This window comes from Panthera pardus, unplaced genomic scaffold, assembly GCF_024362965.1.
Source record: "Panthera pardus isolate Hobbes unplaced genomic scaffold, ASM2436296v1 HiC_scaffold_16, whole genome shotgun sequence".
In the NCBI taxonomy this organism is placed as follows: Eukaryota; Metazoa; Chordata; class Mammalia; order Carnivora; family Felidae; genus Panthera; species Panthera pardus.
The window spans coordinates 3876320-3897733 of record NW_026526721.1 but is presented as its reverse complement, the minus strand read 5'-3'; the positions used below and the strand labels follow the sequence as shown (position 1 = coordinate 3897733).

The 21414-nt window shown below is 59.4% G+C and overlaps 1 protein-coding gene and 2 long non-coding RNA genes across 3 annotated transcripts in view; 2 read left to right on the top strand and 1 right to left on the bottom strand.

The window, feature by feature from the left end:
• The first annotated feature begins 5156 nt into the window (after positions 1-5156).
• Positions 5157-21414, top strand: part of UMODL1 (uromodulin like 1) — a 65064-nt gene continuing 48806 nt past the window's right edge. The window contains exons 1-6 of the mRNA XM_053903042.1: positions 5157-5540; positions 5809-5977; positions 9466-9708; positions 16878-17039; positions 17842-17963; positions 20012-20198. Coding sequence (XP_053759017.1) covers positions 5902-5977; positions 9466-9708; positions 16878-17039; positions 17842-17963; positions 20012-20198 — 790 coding nt within the window. The 5' untranslated portion in view covers positions 5157-5540; positions 5809-5901. The remainder of the gene's footprint in view (positions 5541-5808; positions 5978-9465; positions 9709-16877; positions 17040-17841; positions 17964-20011; positions 20199-21414) is intronic.
• LOC109256949 (uncharacterized) lies at positions 10559-14583 on the bottom strand. The gene is made up of 3 exons (XR_002075841.2): positions 14058-14583; positions 13632-13687; positions 10559-12834 (listed from the first exon to the last, which is right to left on the bottom strand). It is a non-coding gene; the product is annotated as an uncharacterized LOC109256949 (long non-coding RNA).
• On the top strand, positions 13131-13894 carry LOC109256950 (uncharacterized). The gene is made up of 2 exons (XR_002075842.2): positions 13131-13262; positions 13590-13894. It is a non-coding gene; the product is annotated as an uncharacterized LOC109256950 (long non-coding RNA).

Sequence of the window (21414 nt, the reverse complement as noted above, 5' to 3'; positions counted from 1 at the left end):
ACAGCTGGCGGAGGCTGCAGCTGGCAGAAAGGCGGGGGGTGGGGGGGTGGGGGGTGGGCTGGGACCAGGTTGGGGCCTGAATGCCCCGATGCTGGCCCTTCTGGCACTTTCCCCCCAGGCCCTGCTCCCAAGCCGTGCTGAACCCAGGACTCTCCAGGCAGGATGAAGGCCTCGGGACAAAAACAGCACTCTCTGAAACCACTCACAGTAGACGGTACAAGAACGAGAGGTTGGGAGAGATTTTGTAAGTTAAAGTGGCGAGGTTTGCAGAGAAGCCTTGCGGGGCAGGCCCAGTGCCCGTGACCCCGTGGGGAGCCGCCCAGATGTGGCTGAGATAACAGATTCCTGCCAGAGGAGGGGAAAGGCGCCTTTCTGGTGGGGTGAAGTCGTTACAGACCCAGTAGATCAAAGGGAGGGATTTTTCCTGGTGTGGTCGGCGAGCTGGGCAGTCAACCACACCGGGAAACACCTAGCGTCCTCGATCACCTTTGGAGATGTTTCCCGAAGGTTTCCCTGCAGCCCTGCAAAGGGCAGAAACCCCTGAGCCTGGAAGGGGTGGAGACCTGCCCATGTGATTTTAGACTGACGGACACACTTCCTGCAGCGATGATGTGATTACCCACCCACGGATCCCACGCATGCCGTCTCTTCCCGTTCGCCCCCAAAATCTCTGCCGGAACTGGGGGGCCCACGGGGGCGGGGCAGTGGGGGAGGGGGGCGGTAAGAGGGCCAGGCCGGGGGCGGGGGGCGTGATGAAAGACGCGGGCAGGGGCGGTTTCTCCCTCTGGAGGCTCAGAGGGAGGGTCCTTCCTCGCTTCGTCCAGTCTCCAAGCGCTGCCACCAGCCTTGGCTTGCAGACCCCTCCCTTCGACCTCTGCCTCTGTCCGTCCACAGCCTCCCCCTCTGTGCGTCTCCCGTTGGCCCCCCTGCTCTTATGAGGACACCCGGTCATCAGATTTAGGACCCACCCTGGATCCAGGAGGACCTCATCCCAGGACCCTTCTGTTAATCGCGTCTGCAAAGACTCCGTCTCCAAGTAGGTTTACATTCACAGGCACCGGGGGTTAGAACGTGGACATATCTTTTTATGCCCCCTCACCGAGGGCACCCCACTTTTATTTCCTTATTGGCAAAGCGTCCAGGGTCTGGACTGGGTCACCGGCTGTCCACCTTGCTGCCCCTTGAAATTCCCCCAGGTGCCTTAAAGAAAGGGGTCCTCTCCCTCCCCCAGAGATGCTGGGCCCCTTTCCTGGGTTGGGAGGTGGGGGCTGGAATTTCTTAAAGAGCTTCGCAGCAGTCGACACACTCATCTGGTTTTCACGGGGACTCCGCGGTGTTCGTAGCGAAAGTCCCGCATCCCGAGAGATGCCTCGGTCCCAGGCAGGCCGGGCACCTGGGTGACACTGTCCTTAGGGCGGGCAGGGGTGAAAGCCACAGACTTGACCCGCCCCCTGGTGGGGGCCCTCTGCTTCTGAGAATCCTCCCCTCCGCCCCCAGGGGTGGCTTTGCCCCAAGTAGGAGGTGCGTGCGCACAAGGCCTCTCAGAGCCGTAATTAAAGCCGAAATCTTTCTGGAAGCAGGCTGGTGGGCCACAGTGCGGACCACAGGCCACAGGACACCTGCTCCCCGGGCCGCCCGCCCTCCATCCGGCATCCCCGAGTTTCTGGGCGGCTCGTTCTTATTCTGCACTCGTCTTCCTTCCTTCAGACCCTTCCTCATGGAACATCTTTAGAGCACAGCCCAGGGCAGTGATCAGCCACAGCCTCACAATCAAGCTGGGCACCGCAGTGAGGTCAATCGTGGCCAAAGCCACAGTTTCCGGATCCCACTCCCCCAGCACTGACTCCAAACCCCCAAGAGCACTCTGGAGGGTCGTCACAAGGGCAGTGAAGGCTGGCACTTCTCGCGGAGGGGGTCGCTCTGCTGGGATGCCCTCTGCAGAAGCAGCGCCCTCACCTACCTCCCCTGTGTGCCTCCGTGGCACCGGAGCTCCGTGGGGCAGCCTTACTCCCTGGGCCACGGGGATCTTCCCGCCATAAGGAGAGCATGGCTTCATTCAGGCTTGGACAGAAAGTGTGCATCCTGATCGACAGGACTGGGGTTCTGAGCAGCAGCATCTACGGGATCTGCAACGCTAAACACAAAAGGAAAACGTAAGGCAAGGATAAAAAATGCGTGTGTGTTTGCGTGTAGATGCCCGTGGGATGAGGAAGAACACGGCCACAGCGAAAACAAGGGAGGCCCTGAGAACTCTTCAGAAGGCTTTGGGGGCTGTCACGCGGTGGGTGGTGTCATTTTGTTGTTGGTTCTCCGGAGGGGTGGGTCCCAGGGAGGCCAGCTTCCCTGCCCTGTCCAGAGCGATTTTCTGGCTGAGCTGCCCCCACCAGAGGGTCCTCGGGTGTTTGCAAGGATGTCGTTGGGGTCCTCAAGCTCTCACCTGAGTCCCCCCCCCGGCCAAGAAGTTACCTGCGTTTTCAAAAGGCCCCTCCTGGGGACACCACGCCCCCAGGAAACACCATTCTGGGTAACACAGCCTGGGTTGGATCCGAACCTCTGAACCCGACCTTCTTACAGCCTCACTGGGCTCCTCTCCAGCCCTTGACCCTGGAGGTAGCCCCGCCCAGCTCCCCTTAGAGCCGAAGGCTCCTCCCCCCACCCCCAGCGCGGTCCCCGCCAATTGGCAGGGAACAGAGCAGACCCCACCCCGCCCCTGCCCAGAGCCCCCAGTTCCCACAGGGGCCTGACCCTGCAGCCGGGACCCCGGGGAGAGGTTCCACGGTGAGCCCCCACGCCTGCAGGACACCCTGCCACCTGTGTGTCCCCCCGCACTATCGTCCCCCCAGCCCGAGGCCGGTGAGGCCGGGAGGCACGTTCCACCAGATAGGTGGTCATTGTGAAGGCTGCGTGTTGAGCAGGATTCCGGAAAGGGGGCTGTGAGCAATGTCACCCCTCGTGTCACCCCTGCCCTAGACCACTGTGGCGAGCCCCTCTCCCCGGGGCCGCTCACACCATCCCTTGGGACGAGATTGCCGCGTCCTAGGACAGCGCTGGGGGCACATACGTTTTGGCCCGCAGGGTAACGACAGTGGTGATTTTGTGGTGGGGTCTGTCGTTCACAGGACGAGGGACCTCAGAGCCTGAGATGAGAAGGTGCCGGTGAGGTCCGTTCACCCTCTTCCTGCAGCTGGAGAGGGCAGGCGGGGGGCCCAGCTCGGGCGCCGCTCACGTCCTTGGGGCACACATTCCAGGGACAGGAAGCACATCGGCATCCCGTGGGTGTGTGTGCCCGTGTATGAGCGAGCAGGCGTGTGTGTCGGCACGCGCGCGTGCACACACAAGCGCGAGAGCGTGCAAGCAGGGGGCACGTCTGCACCCGCTCACGTTAGAGTGTGGGTGTGCAAGCACTTGGGAGTGCCTGCGTGCGCACAGGCAACAGGGTGAGCGTGCAAGCACCTGCACTGTACGTGCACACGCGAGTGCGAGCGAGTGTGCACGGGTGTGCGCGCGCGTGAGCTCACGTGAGTGTGAACGTGCCTGTCCACACACATGGATGCGTGCGTGTGTGCGTGTGAACGAGCGTCACAGTGCACTAGCAATCCCCCTGAGATCCCTAGTTCTTGGGCCCGGTGTTGGGCAAGATGCCGGGGTTTCCTCGCAGGGGCCTGGGGGCGGGGGCTCTTTGCCCGATGGACACGTGACCAGACCCTTCTTGAAGTCATGGGCGTGACGTCCTGGAGAGACTCCCCTCTCCCCGCCACGTTGCGGTGCGTGGTTATTTTGTCCTCAGAGCGTTTACATGGAAAAGAAGAACGTGGAAAAACCCTGCGGCCGTCATGCAGAAGAACATGCGTAAATAGTAGCTGGAAGGAAATACCTCACTGCGGATGGAGTGAAAAGGCCGCACGTGGTTTTCTGTTTGTGCTTGTAACAAAAGGAGGGTGAGGGAGGACCCAGCTCGAAACAGACGGTCACTTTTGAGAGTTTCTTAGAATCACGTGAGTTTTGATACAAAGGGAAAGCACGCTGTGACAACGCTTCGTGGACAATTCCAAATCAGCACGAAGTGCTCAGCCGGAGAGATGTCTTGACCTCGCTCGGCTCTCTTGGGGCCTCCGGCTGGGCGTTCTCCCGGTTGGAACCTTGGCCAGAACTGGAGTGATGTGCGAAGAACTCGGGCTTCAGGATTGAATCTTCCAGTCGCTGGCTGTGTGGCCTCTCTGACCCTCAGTTTCCGTATCTGTGCGATGGGAGGCAAGGGATCCACTGCATGGAGTCGCAGTTCTGAACGTGCGAGAAAATAGCACACAGGACCACTTGCCAGGTTTAGAATGTAAAGGTGTGACCGCGCCTTCCTGTTTTACAGACGCTCTCGTCCGTGACAGCGGTCACGGCTCTCAGAAATAGAAGAATATCGCAAAACAGATTCATCTCACACGTTTAAACGTTCAGGCTTTTTCATTTATCGCTGGTGCTGATTAAATCCTGTCTTTTCTCGACTATTGCGTTATAGCTCCAAGATATACTCTTCTCGTATTGCAACTTTTTTTTTTTTTTTAATCCCAGCGGTTTCTGAGTCAATCCCGACTACCGGCTTTCTGCAGAGGGCACTGCCTTCCAAGACGCTCGCGCTGAGCCCCTCCGCTGCCTGATTGTTTCCACCTCCTCGTTGTTGTCGTTGTCCTGGAATCTGTCCTGTAACCACTAACCGCGCGAACGCGGCCGTCCGTCATCCTAGCGGTTAACCTACTGAGGACAGGAGGTGTAGCAACGGTGCTGTGGGAGTTGGGCTGGAAGGTCCCTTTCTGGAAGGCCTGGGTTGTGGTGAGAGCGCCAGGGGAATAACACCTCTGAACCCTCCGGCCAAGACGGATCTTGGTTACCTTCCCTGAGGGTCTTCCCAGCGGAACTAGTGAGGTCTTGACCTGGCGCTAACGGGCTCCAGCTTCGGTGCCAACCAGGCAGCGAAAGACGGCCTGACGGACGACGAGGACGGCCTCGCCCACGAGAAAGTACCTCGTGTGAAACTTACATGCCAAACGCACACACCGGGCGTGGCGGCCACCGAGATAAAACCTACGTCGGCCGAAGCCCCATCACCCGCTCTGTTTTTCACTCCTCTGGCTCTGTCTGCCTCGCGCCCCTGTTCACGGGAGCGAACAGAATTGTGTCCTCGTGGAGATGGCTTTGTGGGGACCGTGCCGACTTTACGCCGTGAGCGGCTGTACCGCCATCTTCGTGGCGAGCCCGCCGGTGTCCGTGTTGGTGCGTCGGGGTGCTCGGTGATGAGTTACGTTCCTGCTCTCCCGTGGTGGCCCACTTTGACGCTTTTCCCTTTTAGATGCTGACCGGGAACGGACGTCTCTGAGACTGCCGCTTCGCGGCCCTCAGATCACCCCCCAGGAAGAGGTCTCTGGATTCTGGCCTATGAACATTTTTATGGCTTTGATCCGTATTGTCCAGCGGTGTGAAGGACGCTTTGCTGAATCTGATGTACCACTTTGATTTGGTGCTGTTTTCTCCTGCCAGTTTGCGACGATACGGTAAGAGAATACCTTGTGCTTGATGGAGGGAGTCAGATCTGGGTCTGAAATGTGTTTTCTGCGTAACAACGAGATGGGACCTAGCGATGCCGCCTGGCGGTTGGGTACTCACCTTTCCCGAAAGATGCAATCTGTCTGCTGCGAGAATGGGCTGTGCCACGCGGGCCCCCCGAGGGACACGGCCGCGCTGGTGGCGGGTGTTAACAAGCAGGCATAAGGGACCGTTCCCCCGGAGCACGCTCTCTGAAGCCATCGCCACCGCCAGCAGGAACAGAAGGGCCCTTTCTCCAGGCCCCGGTGGCCCAGACCCCTTTGTGTAGCCGCCCAGGAGAGGCCTAGAGCCGCACTGCCTCCGACGACCATGCTCGGGACCCTCGGGCTGGCCCTGCTGGCTCTGGTCAGCACGGTGGGCCCGAGCCAGGCCAGCGGCTTTACAGGTAAGGGCTCTGGGCTCAGCATGGGGGATGCTGGAGGAGCGGGGTGGGGGGGGGGGGTGGCGGCTCCCGGGGAGTGGGTCTCGTGAGGGGGCGGCCCCACAAAGACGCATCTGCTTCGAGAGGTGGTGTCGTTTCCATTTTGCCAAACTTTCTGGTGGCCACAAAAGAGGCAGTGTGCGTACCCCCGAGTCAGCTGGGCGTCGGTGGTGTTTAAATGCAGATTCTGAGTCAGCAGGTCTGGGGTGGGGCCCGGAACTGTGCATTTCTGCTGCGGGTCCGCAGGCCACACTGACGGGTGTGTCCTTAGAGGCTCGGAATCGAAGTCTCCCGAGCCTCGGAGGGTTGGAGTCCCCTACTCGCGGGTAAGGAGAGGGAGACCCAGAGCGGTCAGGCACTCGCCGGAGGCCACCCAGCTGGCAGTGAGCTGAATTGCCACAGGCCCTGGCTCGAACCTTCTTCCCCTGCCAGGCAGGCTCCGGCTTGTGAAGTGGGCTCTTACCGCCAGGTCCCCCACTTGGGCTCCGCCAGCCCGAGTTTCCTCGGTCCACGAGGGTGCAAAGGGGCCAACGGGACAGCAAGGAGCCCAGCGAGGGCACCTGCCCCAAGCGTTTGCCGGGCACACGTTCCTGCTTGAGGCAGGTCAGGTTTTTGAGGCCCGGGATTTTGGAGCGTGAGATGGCAAACCTTTGAAATCATTTGCTTTTGAAATCTGTCTTACTCAGCTGGGAATTCACACAGGCTCCACAGTCAACTGCGGCTTAGCACTGGTTTAAAGTTTGTTCCGCCACGAGCAGAATTTTGGGTGGTGATTTCTTTCCCTTGACTTTCCCTGCGGACTGGGTAACGTGTGAAGGCTGCAGCTCAGTCGCGGTAAGAGCGGGAGGCTCGAGAAGCTGGAAATGACCGGAGGGACTTCACGAGCCCCTCCCTCACGGTGCCTGTGGGGACCCGGGGCGGGGGGCAGAGGCTCAGTGTCACATCAGGGCTGCTCAGCCACCTGCTGTCATGTGCCACATGCTGCTGTTACAGGCGAAGTTCCATTTACTTACTTCCGGGGGGCACGGATAGTATTTGACCATGGGATGGGGTCACTGGGAGGGCGTGAAACGAGCTCAGAATCACACAACTGGTGTTCGGGGAAGCGGGTGCGAATTCGGATCTTCTGACCCCAGGATGACACTCACTCCAGCGTGATAAGGTTTCCCACCTCTGAGACTAAAACCCAGGACTCCCGACTCCCATGCTGGTGGCTCCTAGAAGGATTTACAGAACAGGGAGGAATTGTTCTAAGGTTTCTCCTCTGGACTCTGCCAAGGAACCAGGATTCAGAGGACCTGGTGTCCCCTGGGAAAGGCAAAAAACAAAACAAAACAAATAGATACCAAATGCACTTTCGGGGGAGACGTGCGTGTGTGTGTGTGTGTGTGTGCGCACTTTTGCGTGCAGGAAGGCTCTGCTGATGCTCAGCTGGGACCTTGTCATGACTGGATGGAGACAGTGGCTCTCTAGAGGCTGGGGAAATGTAACCTTCATTAGTGGTTGGCATCTCCTCTTTGGTTTCAGATGCAAAACAAAATCTAGAGCCACCTTGCCAAATTCTTGGTGCAGGAAGCCTCGGGCTCTGTCTTGCTCGGCACCATCACTCGGTGAGTGGCCTCTCCAGTCCCTCATCCAAGTGACATCCAAGCTCTGGGCCGTCACCTGGCCTGGGAAGCTGGTTTCTGCTGCCCAACCCCAGGTACGAGGGCCTCCCCATTCCTCTCCAAAGCGCGCTGTAACCGATCCCCTTGGGGACAAGCGGCAGCAGGTGATGTCCTTTCCCAGAGGCCCTGCCACCCGCAGTGTCGACTGGGAGACAGCCCCTTGGCTCACGTGGCTTCGGAGCGGGCTCGCCCTGGGTGCTGGGATTCAGCACCGCGTTCTGCCCAGAGTAAGGCTGCAGGCTCCCTCATCAGCCTGAGCCGGACGGCTGGCTCGGCCCCATTTCTCTCCGGGGGTCACCAGCCCCCAAAGTCTTGCTTTCTGCATGCTCGTGGGATGCTGTGAGGTCAAGGAGGGAGTCTGTCCTAGTGTTGGTGATGCAGGTTATTTCTGCTGCCATCTCGCAGCTGCTCCCAGAAGACCAGCTTCTCACGGAGGGGTAGACGCTATAATATTGAGCGCCTCCCCTGCGGCTGCACAGTTGCACAAAGCTTAGAGCTCAGAGGTTAAGTAAGTATCTGATTCCTTCCTCCTACACGGAGGGCTCCTGAGGGCAGAGCCCCAGGCTCGCTGCTAAGCGTTAGCTCCCTGGGGTTGCCCCGACACAGCACCGCAGTGGAGTCTCAAACAGTAGCGATTTAGTCCCTCCCTGCTCTGGAGGCCAGGAGTCCGAGATCAAGGCGTGCGCAGGGCTGGGTTCTCCGGAGGAATCCGCTCCATTCTCTTCGCCGCTTCCGGGGGTTTTCTGGAGACCCTGGCACCCTTGCTCGGTCGAGGTAGCGCTCCGATCTCTGCCTGCGTCCTCACGTGGCGCCCTCCCGTTTGCGTGTCTGTCTCTGTGTCCAGATTCCCCCTTTTGTGAGGACACCAGTCATCATGGATTGGGGCCACTCTACTGCAGCATAATCTCCTCTTAACTAAATATATCTGCCAAAACCTATTTCCAGAACTTCAACACATGAATTTCGGAAGGGTGGGTGGGGACACAATTCAGCCCGTAACAATTCCTGCTACCACAGAGGCTCCGTGGGCACACGGGAGCCCCACGACCCAGGCTGGTGAAGGTAGGGGGTGCCTCGGGGTCTTGAGGACCCCACGATCGTGCAGACGGAGGGACAGGGGCCACGGGCGTCTGTGCGCAGCAAGAGGGCTCCAGGGCAGAGACACAGAGAGCGAGCCGGCAGGTGGATGTCGTCCTCCAGGGGGCGCGGTGCTCTCATCGCCCATCCGCGCTAATTTGCCACCTGTGAACTTCTCACGTGTGCTCGAAGCATCGTTTATTTACCCTTCCGCCCCATGCCAACTGTCGCTGCCATCTGGGCCTGGCGAGGGGCAGCCCTTCATGCATATTTACCGGGGGGAACGGGTGTGCGTGCGTTCCACGTGCGGCATACCCGGGGCTCGTGGAGATTCAGGGGCGATTCAGGACGCTCCAGCCCGCTGAACCAGGGGGCGCGGCGCATGAGCCCCAGAAGCCGGAGCCCCCACTCCATGTCTTCGGCGTGTGGTCCGCCCCTGGGCTGCAGGAAGCATGGATCGGACCCGGTGGCATCTCCGGGCTCTGCAGAGGGGACTGCTGGGCGTGTAGGTCCCCCTTACGCCTCGTTCCTCCCACTTCATGCGATTGCCTGGTGGGCAGGCCCGGGGGCTCTGCCGGTGCCCGAGGTCCTGATTCCCTCGCTCTTGCAGAAGTGGAGGACTTATCCAGAACCCCTCCTAGCGAGTTGATTCCCGAATTTTCTCTGTTGTCTCCCTCCATCCCTGCCCTCCTCCCCTCCCCCCCGCAGAAAACGGCCTTTCCTTGCTGAGTTTCCAGCTGTGCAACTACACCGTGACCCAAAATGTCCAGAAAGTGGAGGCCGTCCACACGTCGCACGTGACCTACACTCCCTGCGGCGGGTGGATCCCGTGGAGGAGGTGCCCCAAGACGGTGTACAGAACTCAGTACCTGGCCGTGGACATCCCCCAGCCCAGGAACGTGACCGATTGCTGTCGGGGTTATGAGCAGCTGGGCCTCTACTGCGTCCCGCGTGAGTCCAGGGTGCCGGCGGGTGGGGGGAGGAGGGAGGGGCGGCTCCCTTGTCCTCTCCCCGGGACTCCTGATAACAGGACGGTCGCTGTGCACATCGTTAGCCCTGAACCTACTAGGTCCTTCTGGAACAATGGTCCCCAAGCTGAACCTACTAGGTCCTTCTGGAACAATGGTCCCCAAGCTGAACCTACTAGGTCCTTCTGGAACAGTGGTCCCCAAGCTGAACCTACTAGGTCCTTCTGGAACAGTGGTCCCCAAGCTGAACCTACTAGGTCCTTCTGGAACAATGGTCCCCAAGCTGAACCTACTAGGTCCTTCTGGAACAATGGTCCCCAAGCTGAACCTACTAGGTCCTTCTGGAACAGTGGTCCCCAAGCTGAACCTACTAGGTCCTTCTGGAACAGTGGTCCCCAAGCTGAACCTACTAGGTCCTTCTGGAACAATGGTCCCCAAGCTGGGGCGTGCATCAGGATTGTCTGGATGGCTCGTCCACCCCACAGATTTTGGAACCCGTGGGTCGGGGTGGAGTACAAGTTCCCAGGTGGTACCGATGCTCCCTGGGGACCCCGCTTTGAGAACTTCTGTTTGGGCGCAGTGGCTCTCAGGCCTGCTGCACATCAAAGGCCCCTGGGCAGCTTTAGAAACGCTGATGGCTGGGTCCAGTCCTCAGAGATTGTTATAGAGTTGGTCTGGGGCATCGCTGGGGCATTGGAATTTTTTTTTTTAAAGCTCTCGATCAATTTGAACACGTAGCTGAGTTTGAGAACCAGCACTGCAGATGTCCTCTATATTGACAGCCAATCTTTTCTTTTTAACTTTTTTCAATGTTTATTTATTTTTAAGAGGGAAAGAGAGAGACAGAGTGTGAGTGGGTGAGGGGCAGAGAGAGAGGGAGACATAGAATCGGAGGCAGGCTCCAGGCTTGGAACCATCAGCACGGAGCCTGATGTGGGGCTCAAACCCATGAACCGTGAGATCATGACCTGAGCCGAAGTCAGACGCTTAACCGGCTGAGCCTCCCCGAGGCGTCCCCGGCTTTTTAAAAATTTTTTAATGTTTATTTATTTTTGAGAGAGAGAGGGCAATCTTTTGTTTTTAAAAGTTGCAGTGGAATGCTTTCTTTAACTGAAATCCTAATCCGAGCCTCCATGTGTGAAAGAGACAGAAAGGTCCCCTCGGCCCCTCTCACCCCCTGGGACCCCCAAGTCCTCCTCCTTCCTCAGGGCTGTTGGGAAGATGCTTGGGGCAGTTACCAGAGCGCGCTGTGTGGCTGTGTCCCGCCACTGTCTGAGCCCTCCTGACACGGAGGGAACGTTCCAGAAGACCTCTTCCAGGTGAAAGGATGCAGGTGTGTGTGTATGGGTGGGTGGCGGTGGCTGTTACATTTGAGTCAGTACCAGATCTAAATGAGTTTCTGAGCCTCATAAGGTCTCCCTGGCCCCACCCAGTCAGGGAGGGGAGGTAGGAAGGATGTGGCTCCAGTGAGTTCCGAGGGGCCACCCCAAGGCATGAGGTCTGCCGCCTCCAGCGGGCACCCAGCGGCAGTCTAGGGGGTCTGGGAGGGGCACCCCACGTGACACCCCCAGGGCCCATGGCCAGGATGGCAGCGGGCTGGGGCCTGGACGCTGCACCCAGGGGCACCGGCCCCCTCCCCACCCAGGGGCTGTAGGACGTAGTTGGGGCAGCCCTTCCAGAAGGCTGCGTGGGCTTGGCTCCCTGAGTCATGCCGAGCACGCCGTTCTCAGGTCGCCCGAAGCAACCCCACGGGCATGGCTGATGCTTGCCCACCATCACCACGCTGCCACCACCAATAAAAACCAGGTGGGGATGTATGACCCCAGGGCCCCCAGCCTGGTGCCACCTGGCTGTTCCCACTGGCGCCCTAAAGAGTCCCCTGGTGTCCTGCCCAGGTGCTGGATCTGGGGAGTCCCTTCCCGTGCAGACACTGGCCCGTTTTCCGCTTTCACTGTCTTCCGGGGCCACGTGCACGAAGGGAGCCCCGCGGGGAGCACCTCTCTTCCTGGGGGTGGTGGGGGACCCAGTGTGGGTACCTTGGCATGGAGGCTCAGGACCCGGTTAGGTAGCGGGTGGGTGCAGCCCTGCTCTGACCATTTTCACCAGGGAAGGCCACACTCTTCCCACCTGCTCGCTGTTGTAAGATCACTCGACTAGTGAGGTCACCTGTCCGGGGCCGGAGGAGCCCCCCTCCCAGCCCCCGTCCTGCTGACTGGTGTTTTCTGTGCGGCTGCTTGCCGAGGGAGGGCTGGCGTCCCCTCCCCACCACCTGCTGTCCATCTGTCTTGCCTTCGACAAGCCAGCCCCCAGGAAATGCCTCTCGTGGGACATCAACCCCACTTTTGGAGTCTCGGCGCCTTTAACTGGGAACTCACCAGGTGTGGAGAGGGCCAGAACATTCTAGTTAGAGAGTCCCACGGGCAGGGCTCTCTGGGAAGCTGCAGGTAATGGCGGGGCTGTGGCGGGGGACACACGGGGAGCGGGACGAGGAGGATTCCCTGCCGGGTTGACCAGCAAACCCTGGGGCGGCGGGTGACAGATTACTCCAGACCCCTGAAGCAGAGAAATGAGAGGGCGAGGGGGCCAAGCGCTCTAGGGGTGACGCCCCGAGCAAAGCTCTTCTCCGGTTTTTGCCGAGAATCTTACCAGTACGTTTCAAGGGGTGCAGGGGAAAGGGACGCGCAGTTTCCAAAGCAGGGACAAAGCATACTCCTAAGTGATCCAGGGCAACAGTGCAATCAGGGTAGTGATGTGCAGGCAGCGAGGGGAACGTGACGGGGGCGGTGTATACGTCATAGGAAGGGGGCTGTTGCTGCTTTCGATTAAGCATTTACAGGGTGAGAAAACATGTTGCCCCACAGGCTGCTTCCAGCCTTGACCTTTCAAAGGAGACCCGTTTTCCTGGTCTGCTTTGCTGCTTCTCAGCCAGCCAGCTGTCTCCCGGGCTACAAACATTCCCACCTTAAATCTTAGCCGGCCAGGCTCTATAGGCCTCCACAGTTCCCCTGAGGACTAGAGGCCCCTCAGAGGTGACTGAGTGCGGTTGGGGTCCCCCTGGGCCTTCGAGGCATCATTCCAGCAGCAGTGTAGAGAGGAGGCCGTCAGGAGCCTGCAAGGAAGGAGAAGGGGAAGAGGGCCTTCCATGAGTGTGTCCTTTGTGACAGGCCAGCCGGGCAGATTCCTGGTCACCAATGGCCAGGAGCATTGCCTTTATGCAGAAGGAGTCACAGACAGGGGAGGCAGGTGACTTGACCGAGGTGGCATGGACATGGGCTTTGGGCTCCCCACCCCCCCGTTAGATTGGAGGAAGGGGCCGTGGTGGTGGTGGTGGGGGTCAACATGGCAGGTGCAGGTGGGGGGGGGGGGGCGGACGCTGAGCTCGGGCCTCTTCCCCAGGAAGGCCCCTGTGTGGTGCCAGGGCCTGGTGCCACCCCGCAGCTGGCTGTGCGAGCACCGTGACCTTCTCCACGCTTGCTCGGCTCCTTGGATCAAAGTTGGTCCAGAGGTGCCTGGTGACAGGCTGGTTCTTCAGAACAAGTCTCTCTAAGTGACCCGGGAGCCCCGTTCTGTTATTTGCACAGAACAAGGCAGGGCCAGTGCCTGTGTTAGCCAGGGGCGGGGGGGAGGGCAGCCTGGGAACTTGGGGAGGACACGCGGGCAGAAGGTACTTCCCTCCGAGTGCGGGCTGACTTGTATCTTCGCAAAGGGCTGGGAGTCCTACCCCCAGGCCGCGGCGAAACCTCAGACCTGCCTGCTTCTGTCCCCTCCCACCCAGCACCCGACCATCTAGAAAGGGAAGGCAGGTAGAGTACACGGGCGATGTTCCCTTCAGTCTACATGACTTTTCCCGTTATTTCTTTTAAGTCCAGCACCGGGGAGGCAACGATAGGTCCCGCGTGATTTTACTTCAATGCAATCGTTAACACAATTACGACAGTGAATACACGAGCCGCGCAGGAAATCTGGAAACAGAAAAGAACAAAGAGAAATTAGCATTAGCCCACTGCCCACAAATGACCACCATCAATATTCTCTTGGAGTCTTCATTCGGGGCAGACATTCTAGAAAAGCATGGTCACCCTGGCCGAGACTTTTCGTACTGTGCTCTTACCGCTTAGCAATGTATCTGGAACATCTGTCCTGTCAATAAGTATTATGCCGCAGCATGACTTAATGGCCACATGGCATTGCCTCATATGGACGGATGTATCAGCACTTACTAAGCAAGCCCCTGCCACTCCACGTCTCGTTGTTTCCAGCTCTTTATTATAAAGAACGCCGTGATGAGTATCATATGCTACAAACAGTGCTGTGGACCGATGCGTGACTCACTCATGATGAATTGCTGGGAGCGTCTCCACCGATGCTCGCCAACTGCAGAGACGGCCCCGGTTCCCGCAGGCTCACGGGAAAGCCCAGGACCCCAGGGGGCCGGGAGCCTCCCCAGGCTGACGACCAGGACCCCTTTGGGGAAGGAGGTCTCCGAGGAAGGAGGCCGGGTGGGACGATTATTCCAGAGCCGATCGGATTCCGAGCCCTGGGGAGAGCTTCAGTGCCGCTGCCCAGACGGAAAGCTCCGGGCTGGCTCGTTGAACTGTAACTAACCCCGGGTTGCCAGGCACTGGACAGTCCTGTTTCATTGTTTGTGTTGAGTTAGTGGAAGGAGAAGCAGATTTTTGACTTTCCCCCAAGTTCGAATTGTTGAGTGTTCTCTTGGGCTCTCAGCAAGCCGTCCAGCTCTGAGGACGGGGGGTGGGGTGGGGGGCAGCGGCAGCCCATTTACGATGGACTTCAACTTGAAGTCACTTCTGTTGAGATCAGGCAGCCATTTTGGGGAGCCGGTTTTTCTTGGTGGCCCCTATTTTCTTTCCATGTAAATAAACCTCTTAGTTTAGGATAGCTGCAGATTTACAGAGAGGGTGGCAAGACAGTAGACAGATCCCGCACAGCCGCCCCAGCTCCCCTGATGGTAGCGTCTTTCGTTACCATGGTGCATTTGTCCCAACGCAGGAACCAACACTGAGCATCGCTGTTAATTCAACGTCACGCTGTTTTTTGGATTTTGCTTTTTTAAAAAAAATTTTTTTAACGTTTATTTATTTTTGAGAGAGGGAGAGACAGAGACAGAGTACAAGCGGGGGAGGGGCAGAGAGAGAGAGAGGGAGACATAGAGTCTGAAGCAGGTTCCAGACACAGAACCCGACGCGGGGCTCGAACCCACAAACCGTGAGATCGTAACCTGAGCCGAAGTCAGATGCTTAACTGACTGAGCCACCCAGGCACCCCGGATTTTCCTTTATTTAAATTATTTTTATATTTTTTTTACATTATTTTTGAGAGAGAGAGCACAGCAGAAGAGGAACAGAGAGAGAGGGAGACACAGAATCCGAAGCAGGCTCCAGGCTCTGAGCTGTCAGCACAGAGCCGGACGCGGGGCTCGAACTCTCGAGCTGTGAGATCATGACCTGAGCGAAGTCGGACGCCCAACCGACTGAGCCACCCAGGCGCCCCGGATTTTATTTTTTAACCTGATGTCATTTTTCTGTCCCAGGAGCTCATCTTACATTTAATCTCCTGTCTCCTTAGCCTGGAGAGCGTTAGTTTTTACCATGGGACAGAAAACAATGGACTTGAGGTCCTTGAACAGTGGCGCTACAGGGATGCTGTTATTCCCAGCCCAGCGAGGACCTCAGGCTGTGCCACAGGCCCACCCTCCATGCCCCCAAAGCCAGACCCGGCGTGGCAGTGCCTCCAGGACTTTAGACATCAGAACAGCCACCCGGAGCCTGGGAAGCGGCGAGGGAGCCAGGGACAGCGTGGAAAGGAAAAATGGTGTTGAGAGCGAACTTCGAGCCCTTGCTCAGCAGCGTGGGTCCAGCAGCAGGCGGCGGCCTGGCTCCGTGAGAAGAGCAAACACAGACTCTCCTCTGGGCAGTTTTTGCTTTCTCTTCCCCTCCTTGGCTGGCACAGCCACCCCGGGTGATGGGCTCCCACGCAAGGAGGGGCCGCCACCTCCCTTCTGTCCGTGGAGCATCCTGCGGAGACCGCCGGGGAGTCCCGAGGGCTGTCCCTGGGACTGCAGCCCCTCCGCTTCCCTTCCACGTGGGACCCCACGCGTCTCCCAGGGGCTAACCTTCCCCTTTGCAGAGCCTGGTTACCCGCTGGCCTTCTCTGCTCTCCCTGGAGCCCAGAGGGCCCAGAGCTGCACTTCCAAAGGCCCGGCGGGGTGCAGGGCCTTAGATGAATCCGGGCAGAGCCGGGGGGGCCTGTGTGACAGCAAGGTAGCTGGAGCCCTCATCCCCGGGGTGGGAGACAGGAAGGCTGTGATCACACGGGCCTCTCCTCGGACACCTGCACCGGGGTCGCACCTTCCTTGTGCCCCTCCCTGCCGCCCCCAGCCTCCTTGGTCCCCAGCTGCACCTCTGGTGTGCGGCCCCGTGAGCTGTGGCGGGTCCTGCCACAGGAGTGTCCCCAGCACAGCGCCTCCCTTGAGGGCAGCGCCCTGGCTCCACTGGGGTCAGGTTCTCCGCCCTGCTCTTGAGTTTTCTATCATCCTGAGCACCAGCACCTTGACTCCTGGTCAGTCCCCTCGAGCCCCCAGATTCTCCAGGAGTTTCACCACGTCTCAGTCTTCAAAGGCCCAGCGTGTCTCCTCTACTCCTGGGCCGAGTTTCCACAGGTCTATGTGCGTACTGGCCTCCGCCCCCTGGAATCCCAGTGTCCTGAAGGTGGGGACTTGGCCTCCGGCCCACTGCTGGATCCTGGGCACCTAGCCCATGCCCGGCACATAGTAGTTGCTAAGTAAATGTCAAGTGAGTGAGTGAGTGCGTGAGCCACTGGGACACAGAGCAGCAAGGGGGCCTCTAGAGGGGCGGTGCAGCCCCTGCACTTGGCCTAGAAAGGAGACCCCCAGGGTGCCAGTGGACACTGTCCTCCTTCCGGGAAAGATGGTTAGACTATGTTAAAGTCAGAGCGAGCGGCCCTCGGTGGTGGCTCTGCAGGATGTGGTGAGGCGATGCCCGGCCCAGGACACGGCCCTCGAGTGGGTCACGCTGTGCGTCTCCGGGAACCGCGGGTCGCATCCGGTGCCCGGGGGGCCCGGACGCCGTGCCCGCTGCCAACGTCACTGATGGCTGATCACTTTTCCTCCAGCCCTGAATCGGTCCAGGGAGTTTGCCTCGAGACCCGGGGTCTGCCCCGCGGGGGGGCCAGGAGCACCCGCCTCGTCGTGCACGCTGGACACAGACTGCCCCGGGCTTCAGAAGTGCTGCGTCTCCCCCCGGGGCCACCACTGTGTGGCTCCCGCTCCCCGAGGTAGGGTCGAAGCTCTGGTCTGGGTGAGCCCGCAGCCCTGTGCACGGGCCACGTTCTGCTCCCGGGCAGTGTCTTTGTCCAAACCCGGCCGCTGAAGTCTCAGGCGGGGAGAGCTCACAGGCGCCCCGGGGAGGGAGGATATTCCCGCAAGAGCAGTGACCCCGATCTCCCGAGTGTGCCCGAGGCAGCCCGGGGGCCCGGGACGGTACTCGCCGGCAGCTGGGCTGCGTCCCGGTGCAGAGGCGCAAGGCTGGTGGCAGGTGGCTCCCACAGCACCCCAGGGACCCAGGACGCTGTCGGAGCATTGGTTTCGCGGGTGTGTGGCCCGGCCCTCAGCACACACCTGTCGGATCTGGAAAGCTCTGCTCTCCCCCGTAGGCTGCCCCCAGGGGAACGGGCTGGTCAAGGCTCAGAACTAGGGAAACATATATAAATAATGCGTACGTGTCGTACGTAACGTATGTCATAGTATCAGTAGAATATGTACTATCTTTGTGTGGTTATGTGGTAACAGGTATACATAGTATAAAATAGTATCAGTGTGTGTGGATTATGCTGTTACACTGCATACATGAGCGTAAATATCACACATACTATATACCGCATACCTAGTGCACGTTGTGTGTAATAATAACCTCCATGGTATACGTAGGATTACGTATATTACAACGTAAGAGAAGTGAGCTCAGCAGGTGGGGAAAGCGTCCCACACTGTCCCTGGCAGCAGATTTCTTTCTCTGGGGCTCCGTCGGCCCCGGCCTGCCCCCAGGCCTGCGGCTCACCGGCGTGTGCCCTCACGCAGCTCCAGAGAGGGACCCGGTGACCTTCTGGTACGACGTGACCGTCCTGGTGAAAATGGCCTTCAAGGAGCTAGAGGAGGTGGACCCCAGGCTGCTGAATCACATGCGGCTTCTGTACTCCATGGTAGGTGGGGGCACAGAGAGCCTGGTCGGGGCTCCTTTCCAGGGCAGGCGGCCCCGGGCTGACACAGGTGGAGACACTGGGTGGGAACCGAGGGTCGCGGAAGGTCCCGCCGGTGACCCTGGAATGGCTGGCTCAGGACCGAATGTGAATTCTTAAGTTTTGTTTTTAAGTTTTTTTTTTTTTAACGTTTATTTATTTTTGAGAGAGACAAAGGCACAGTGTGAGCGGGGGAGGGGCAGAGAGAGAGGGAGACCCAGAATCCCAAGCAGGCTCCAGGCTCCGAGCTGCCAGCACAGGGCCCGACACGGGGCTCGAACCCACGAGCCGCGAGATCGTGAGCTGAGCCGAAGTCGGACGCTCAACTGACTGAGTCCCCCAGGCGTCCCCCAATGTGAATTCTTAACTAAAAAAGAGCAGCTTGCAAGACGTATGCATCGTGTGCAATAAAATGCGCACGGGGCGGTGTTCCGAGGGGGGCCCGTTGAAAGGCACCCCCTCGTGGTGCGGGCCGTGGCTGCTACGGAGACATCCACCTGGGGGCCTAGGCTGCACCCCTCCTGCGACTGGGAGTCACGGGGTCAGTGTCAGAGTTGAGTCCCTCTTCGATGTTGAGACCAGCTGGCGGTGGGGGGGGCCCGAGACAGACGGCACCCACACTCCCCTTGCTCCGGGCCGTCCGGTAAAGCAGCGAGGCAGGTATTCCAAGCCATCGCCTTCACCTGGAAGCCTCCTTGCCTGTCCCAACCGGAAGTGATTTTTGTCTCTTGGTGGCCTGTGGACGGGCTGGGCTGGCCAGTCGGCCGTTCGAAACGTGGCTCAGAAGCCAGACTTCCCGGCGAATCCCGACACGGTACTCATTGCTGTGTGACCTTGGGCAAGTTACCTGACCTCTCTGTGCCTCAGATGCTTCCATTAAATAAGGATCATTATAATCCTACCTGAGACAGGGGGTTTGAGGTTTAAAAAGCACACGTGAGGAGCTTACGGTGGTGCTGATGACGTAGGTTGTGAGCTGTGGTTTTTGGCATTTGGAGTAATGTTGTCCTGAGTCACCCCTTTTCTCTTATGAGTGGGTGCTGCCCCTCCAGGCACACTGTGACCACCTGCGGGGGGACCTGCCTCCCGCGGGCTCCCGGCTGCGGCCAGCACGGGGCTCCCTGATGCAGGGACTCCCGCGAGGCTCGAGCCGGCACCCTGTTCCACCTCCCACGTCACAAGCTGTGTCCCTGCCCCCGTGAGGGGTGTTTCCGGTCTGCCGGGGACCCGGGCTCTCGCGCCCCCCAAACCGCCTCTTGGGTCAACGCTATCTTGGGGTCTGGAGACACGAGGACGGGGAAAGATGAGTTTGTATGAATTGAGGAAAGAGGTCATGAAATCTCAAAAACAAAGCAGAAAGTGAGACCCAGACGCACACGACAGGAGACCGGGGGTTCCCTCCCTCTGGTTCCGTGCCTGATTCGGGGCACGGGTGGGGCTGGGGGGCCTGGGGCCGATGTTTCCCGTGGGGCGTCTGTGACACAGGCGGGGCCCACACAGCACACGCGTCCCCCCGCTCGTTCTGGAGGCCAGGAGGCCGGCACGGAGGTGCAGGCAGGGCTGGCTCCTGCCGAGCACCGTGAGGGAAGGGTCCGTCCCAGGCCCCTCCCTCCCGGGCCTGCAGAGTCCATCTCTGTGTCCAGGACACCGGTCGAACTGGACAAAGGGCCACCCCAATGACCTCGTCATCAGTAATGACATCGGCAATGACCCTATTTCCAGATACGGTCACGTTCCGAGGTTTGGGGGTTAGGACTTCAACACCGGGGTTTTTGAACGGGACACGATTCGAGCCATGACAACCGTGTCATAAAAGTATTTAGGGTCTGGTTTGCAGGACGTCTGCTGGGGTGATGACAGATGTAGAAATGTTGCAAAGGGTCTTTTCTGCAGAGTAGCGTGGTGTGTGTGTGTGTGTGTGCATTTGGTCTGCACCCCTCCTGGCCTCAGTCTCCCCGTCTGCCCGATGGGGTGCCTGTCCGCTGAGTGACGCTCTGACTCTGGCTCCACAGGTCACCAGTGCCTTGCAGCCGCTGCACCCCTCCGTCCACCACCTGCAGTCGGCCAGTGGGGACCCCTCGACCACGGTGTCGCAGCTGCTGCTGGGCCTGCCGTGGCCGGTGCCCGTGGCCAACGTCTCCGCGACGCTAGACAGCATCGTGCAGCGCGTCTATGAAGTGATCGACATCCGGGTGCGAGGTGCTGCCTTTCCTCTCCTTGGTGGCCGTGGCGGGGGGCGGGGCTGCAGGGATGACAGTCCAGCAGGTGGGGGGTGGTCCGACCTGCGTTCAGCTCATCCTGGCCCAAACCGGGTTTAAACTCCAAGCTCCAAAGTACGGGTTCCAGGAGGGTTTCGCCCTCGCTCTGCCCTTCCCCCGCCTTCCTCCGTGTCTCCCCCACACCGCCCTGGGTCCTAACACCCCAGTGCCGGTCAGCAAATCCCAGAACAGATGAACCCCAACCTGTTCCGTCAGCTCTCGGCTCCCTCACTGTCCCTCTTGCCTTGGGAGGCCCGTCCAGGACAACTGTCCAAAACCGAACTTGGTGAAGCACACAGAGGTGGCCTTGTGTCTGGAAGAAACTGTCTGTATTTCTTCTTGTGTGTGGGAGGGGTCTGTGTCAGGGGTCGGCAAACATTTTCTGGAAAGGGCCACACAGTAAATGTTTTGGGCTGCGGGCCACGTGGCTTCCGTCTCAACGGCTCAGCTCTGCCCTCGTGGCCTGAAAGCAGCCGTGGATGGCATGTGAGCGGAAGGCTGAGCCCCGTGGAATGTTCTTGCCCTCGGGAGGCAGCTGCCCCTGCTGCTCCCCAGCTGCGGGGCGATGGCTGCTCTTGCCGTTGCAGCTTCTGTGACACCGAGGGTCACCCTAAGGGGGGCGCGCCAGGGTCTGGAGGCCGCCGAAAACTCCGGCGATTGCATTTTACTCCCTTCGATATCCACAGATGTTCTTGAAGACTGAGCCGAGCTGTGCCAATAGGAGAAGAGCCTGTGTTGTCCGCTCCGACAGGGCCCTCGGTCGCAGACCATGGAAGGCACCTGTAGTGTGCACACAGGGTTTGCGACTCCAGGCCGCGAGATAAGGCACAGAGCAAGGAACTCGGGGCCGTCCCGTAGGGGGTCAGAGAGAGTCCACTAGAGGACAGTGTGGGGAGAGACTAACGAAGGGGGGCTTGGTCTAGGCTGGACATTCTCCATACATCTCGTCTAGAGGGAGGCGGACGCCAACACCGAGAGAAGCCGTGATTGGTCAAGAGCGAATAGTCACTCATTTGGCCAAGGGAGTGGGGTGGTGTTCCGCAGGTGACTCGGTGGTCCGTGTTTTCCATCTGGCTTGGGTGGAATGTGAAGCAGCCTCGCTCTGTCCGCCTTTGTCCTGGCTGCTCCGGGATCGAGTGGGTATCCTCGTCTGAGCT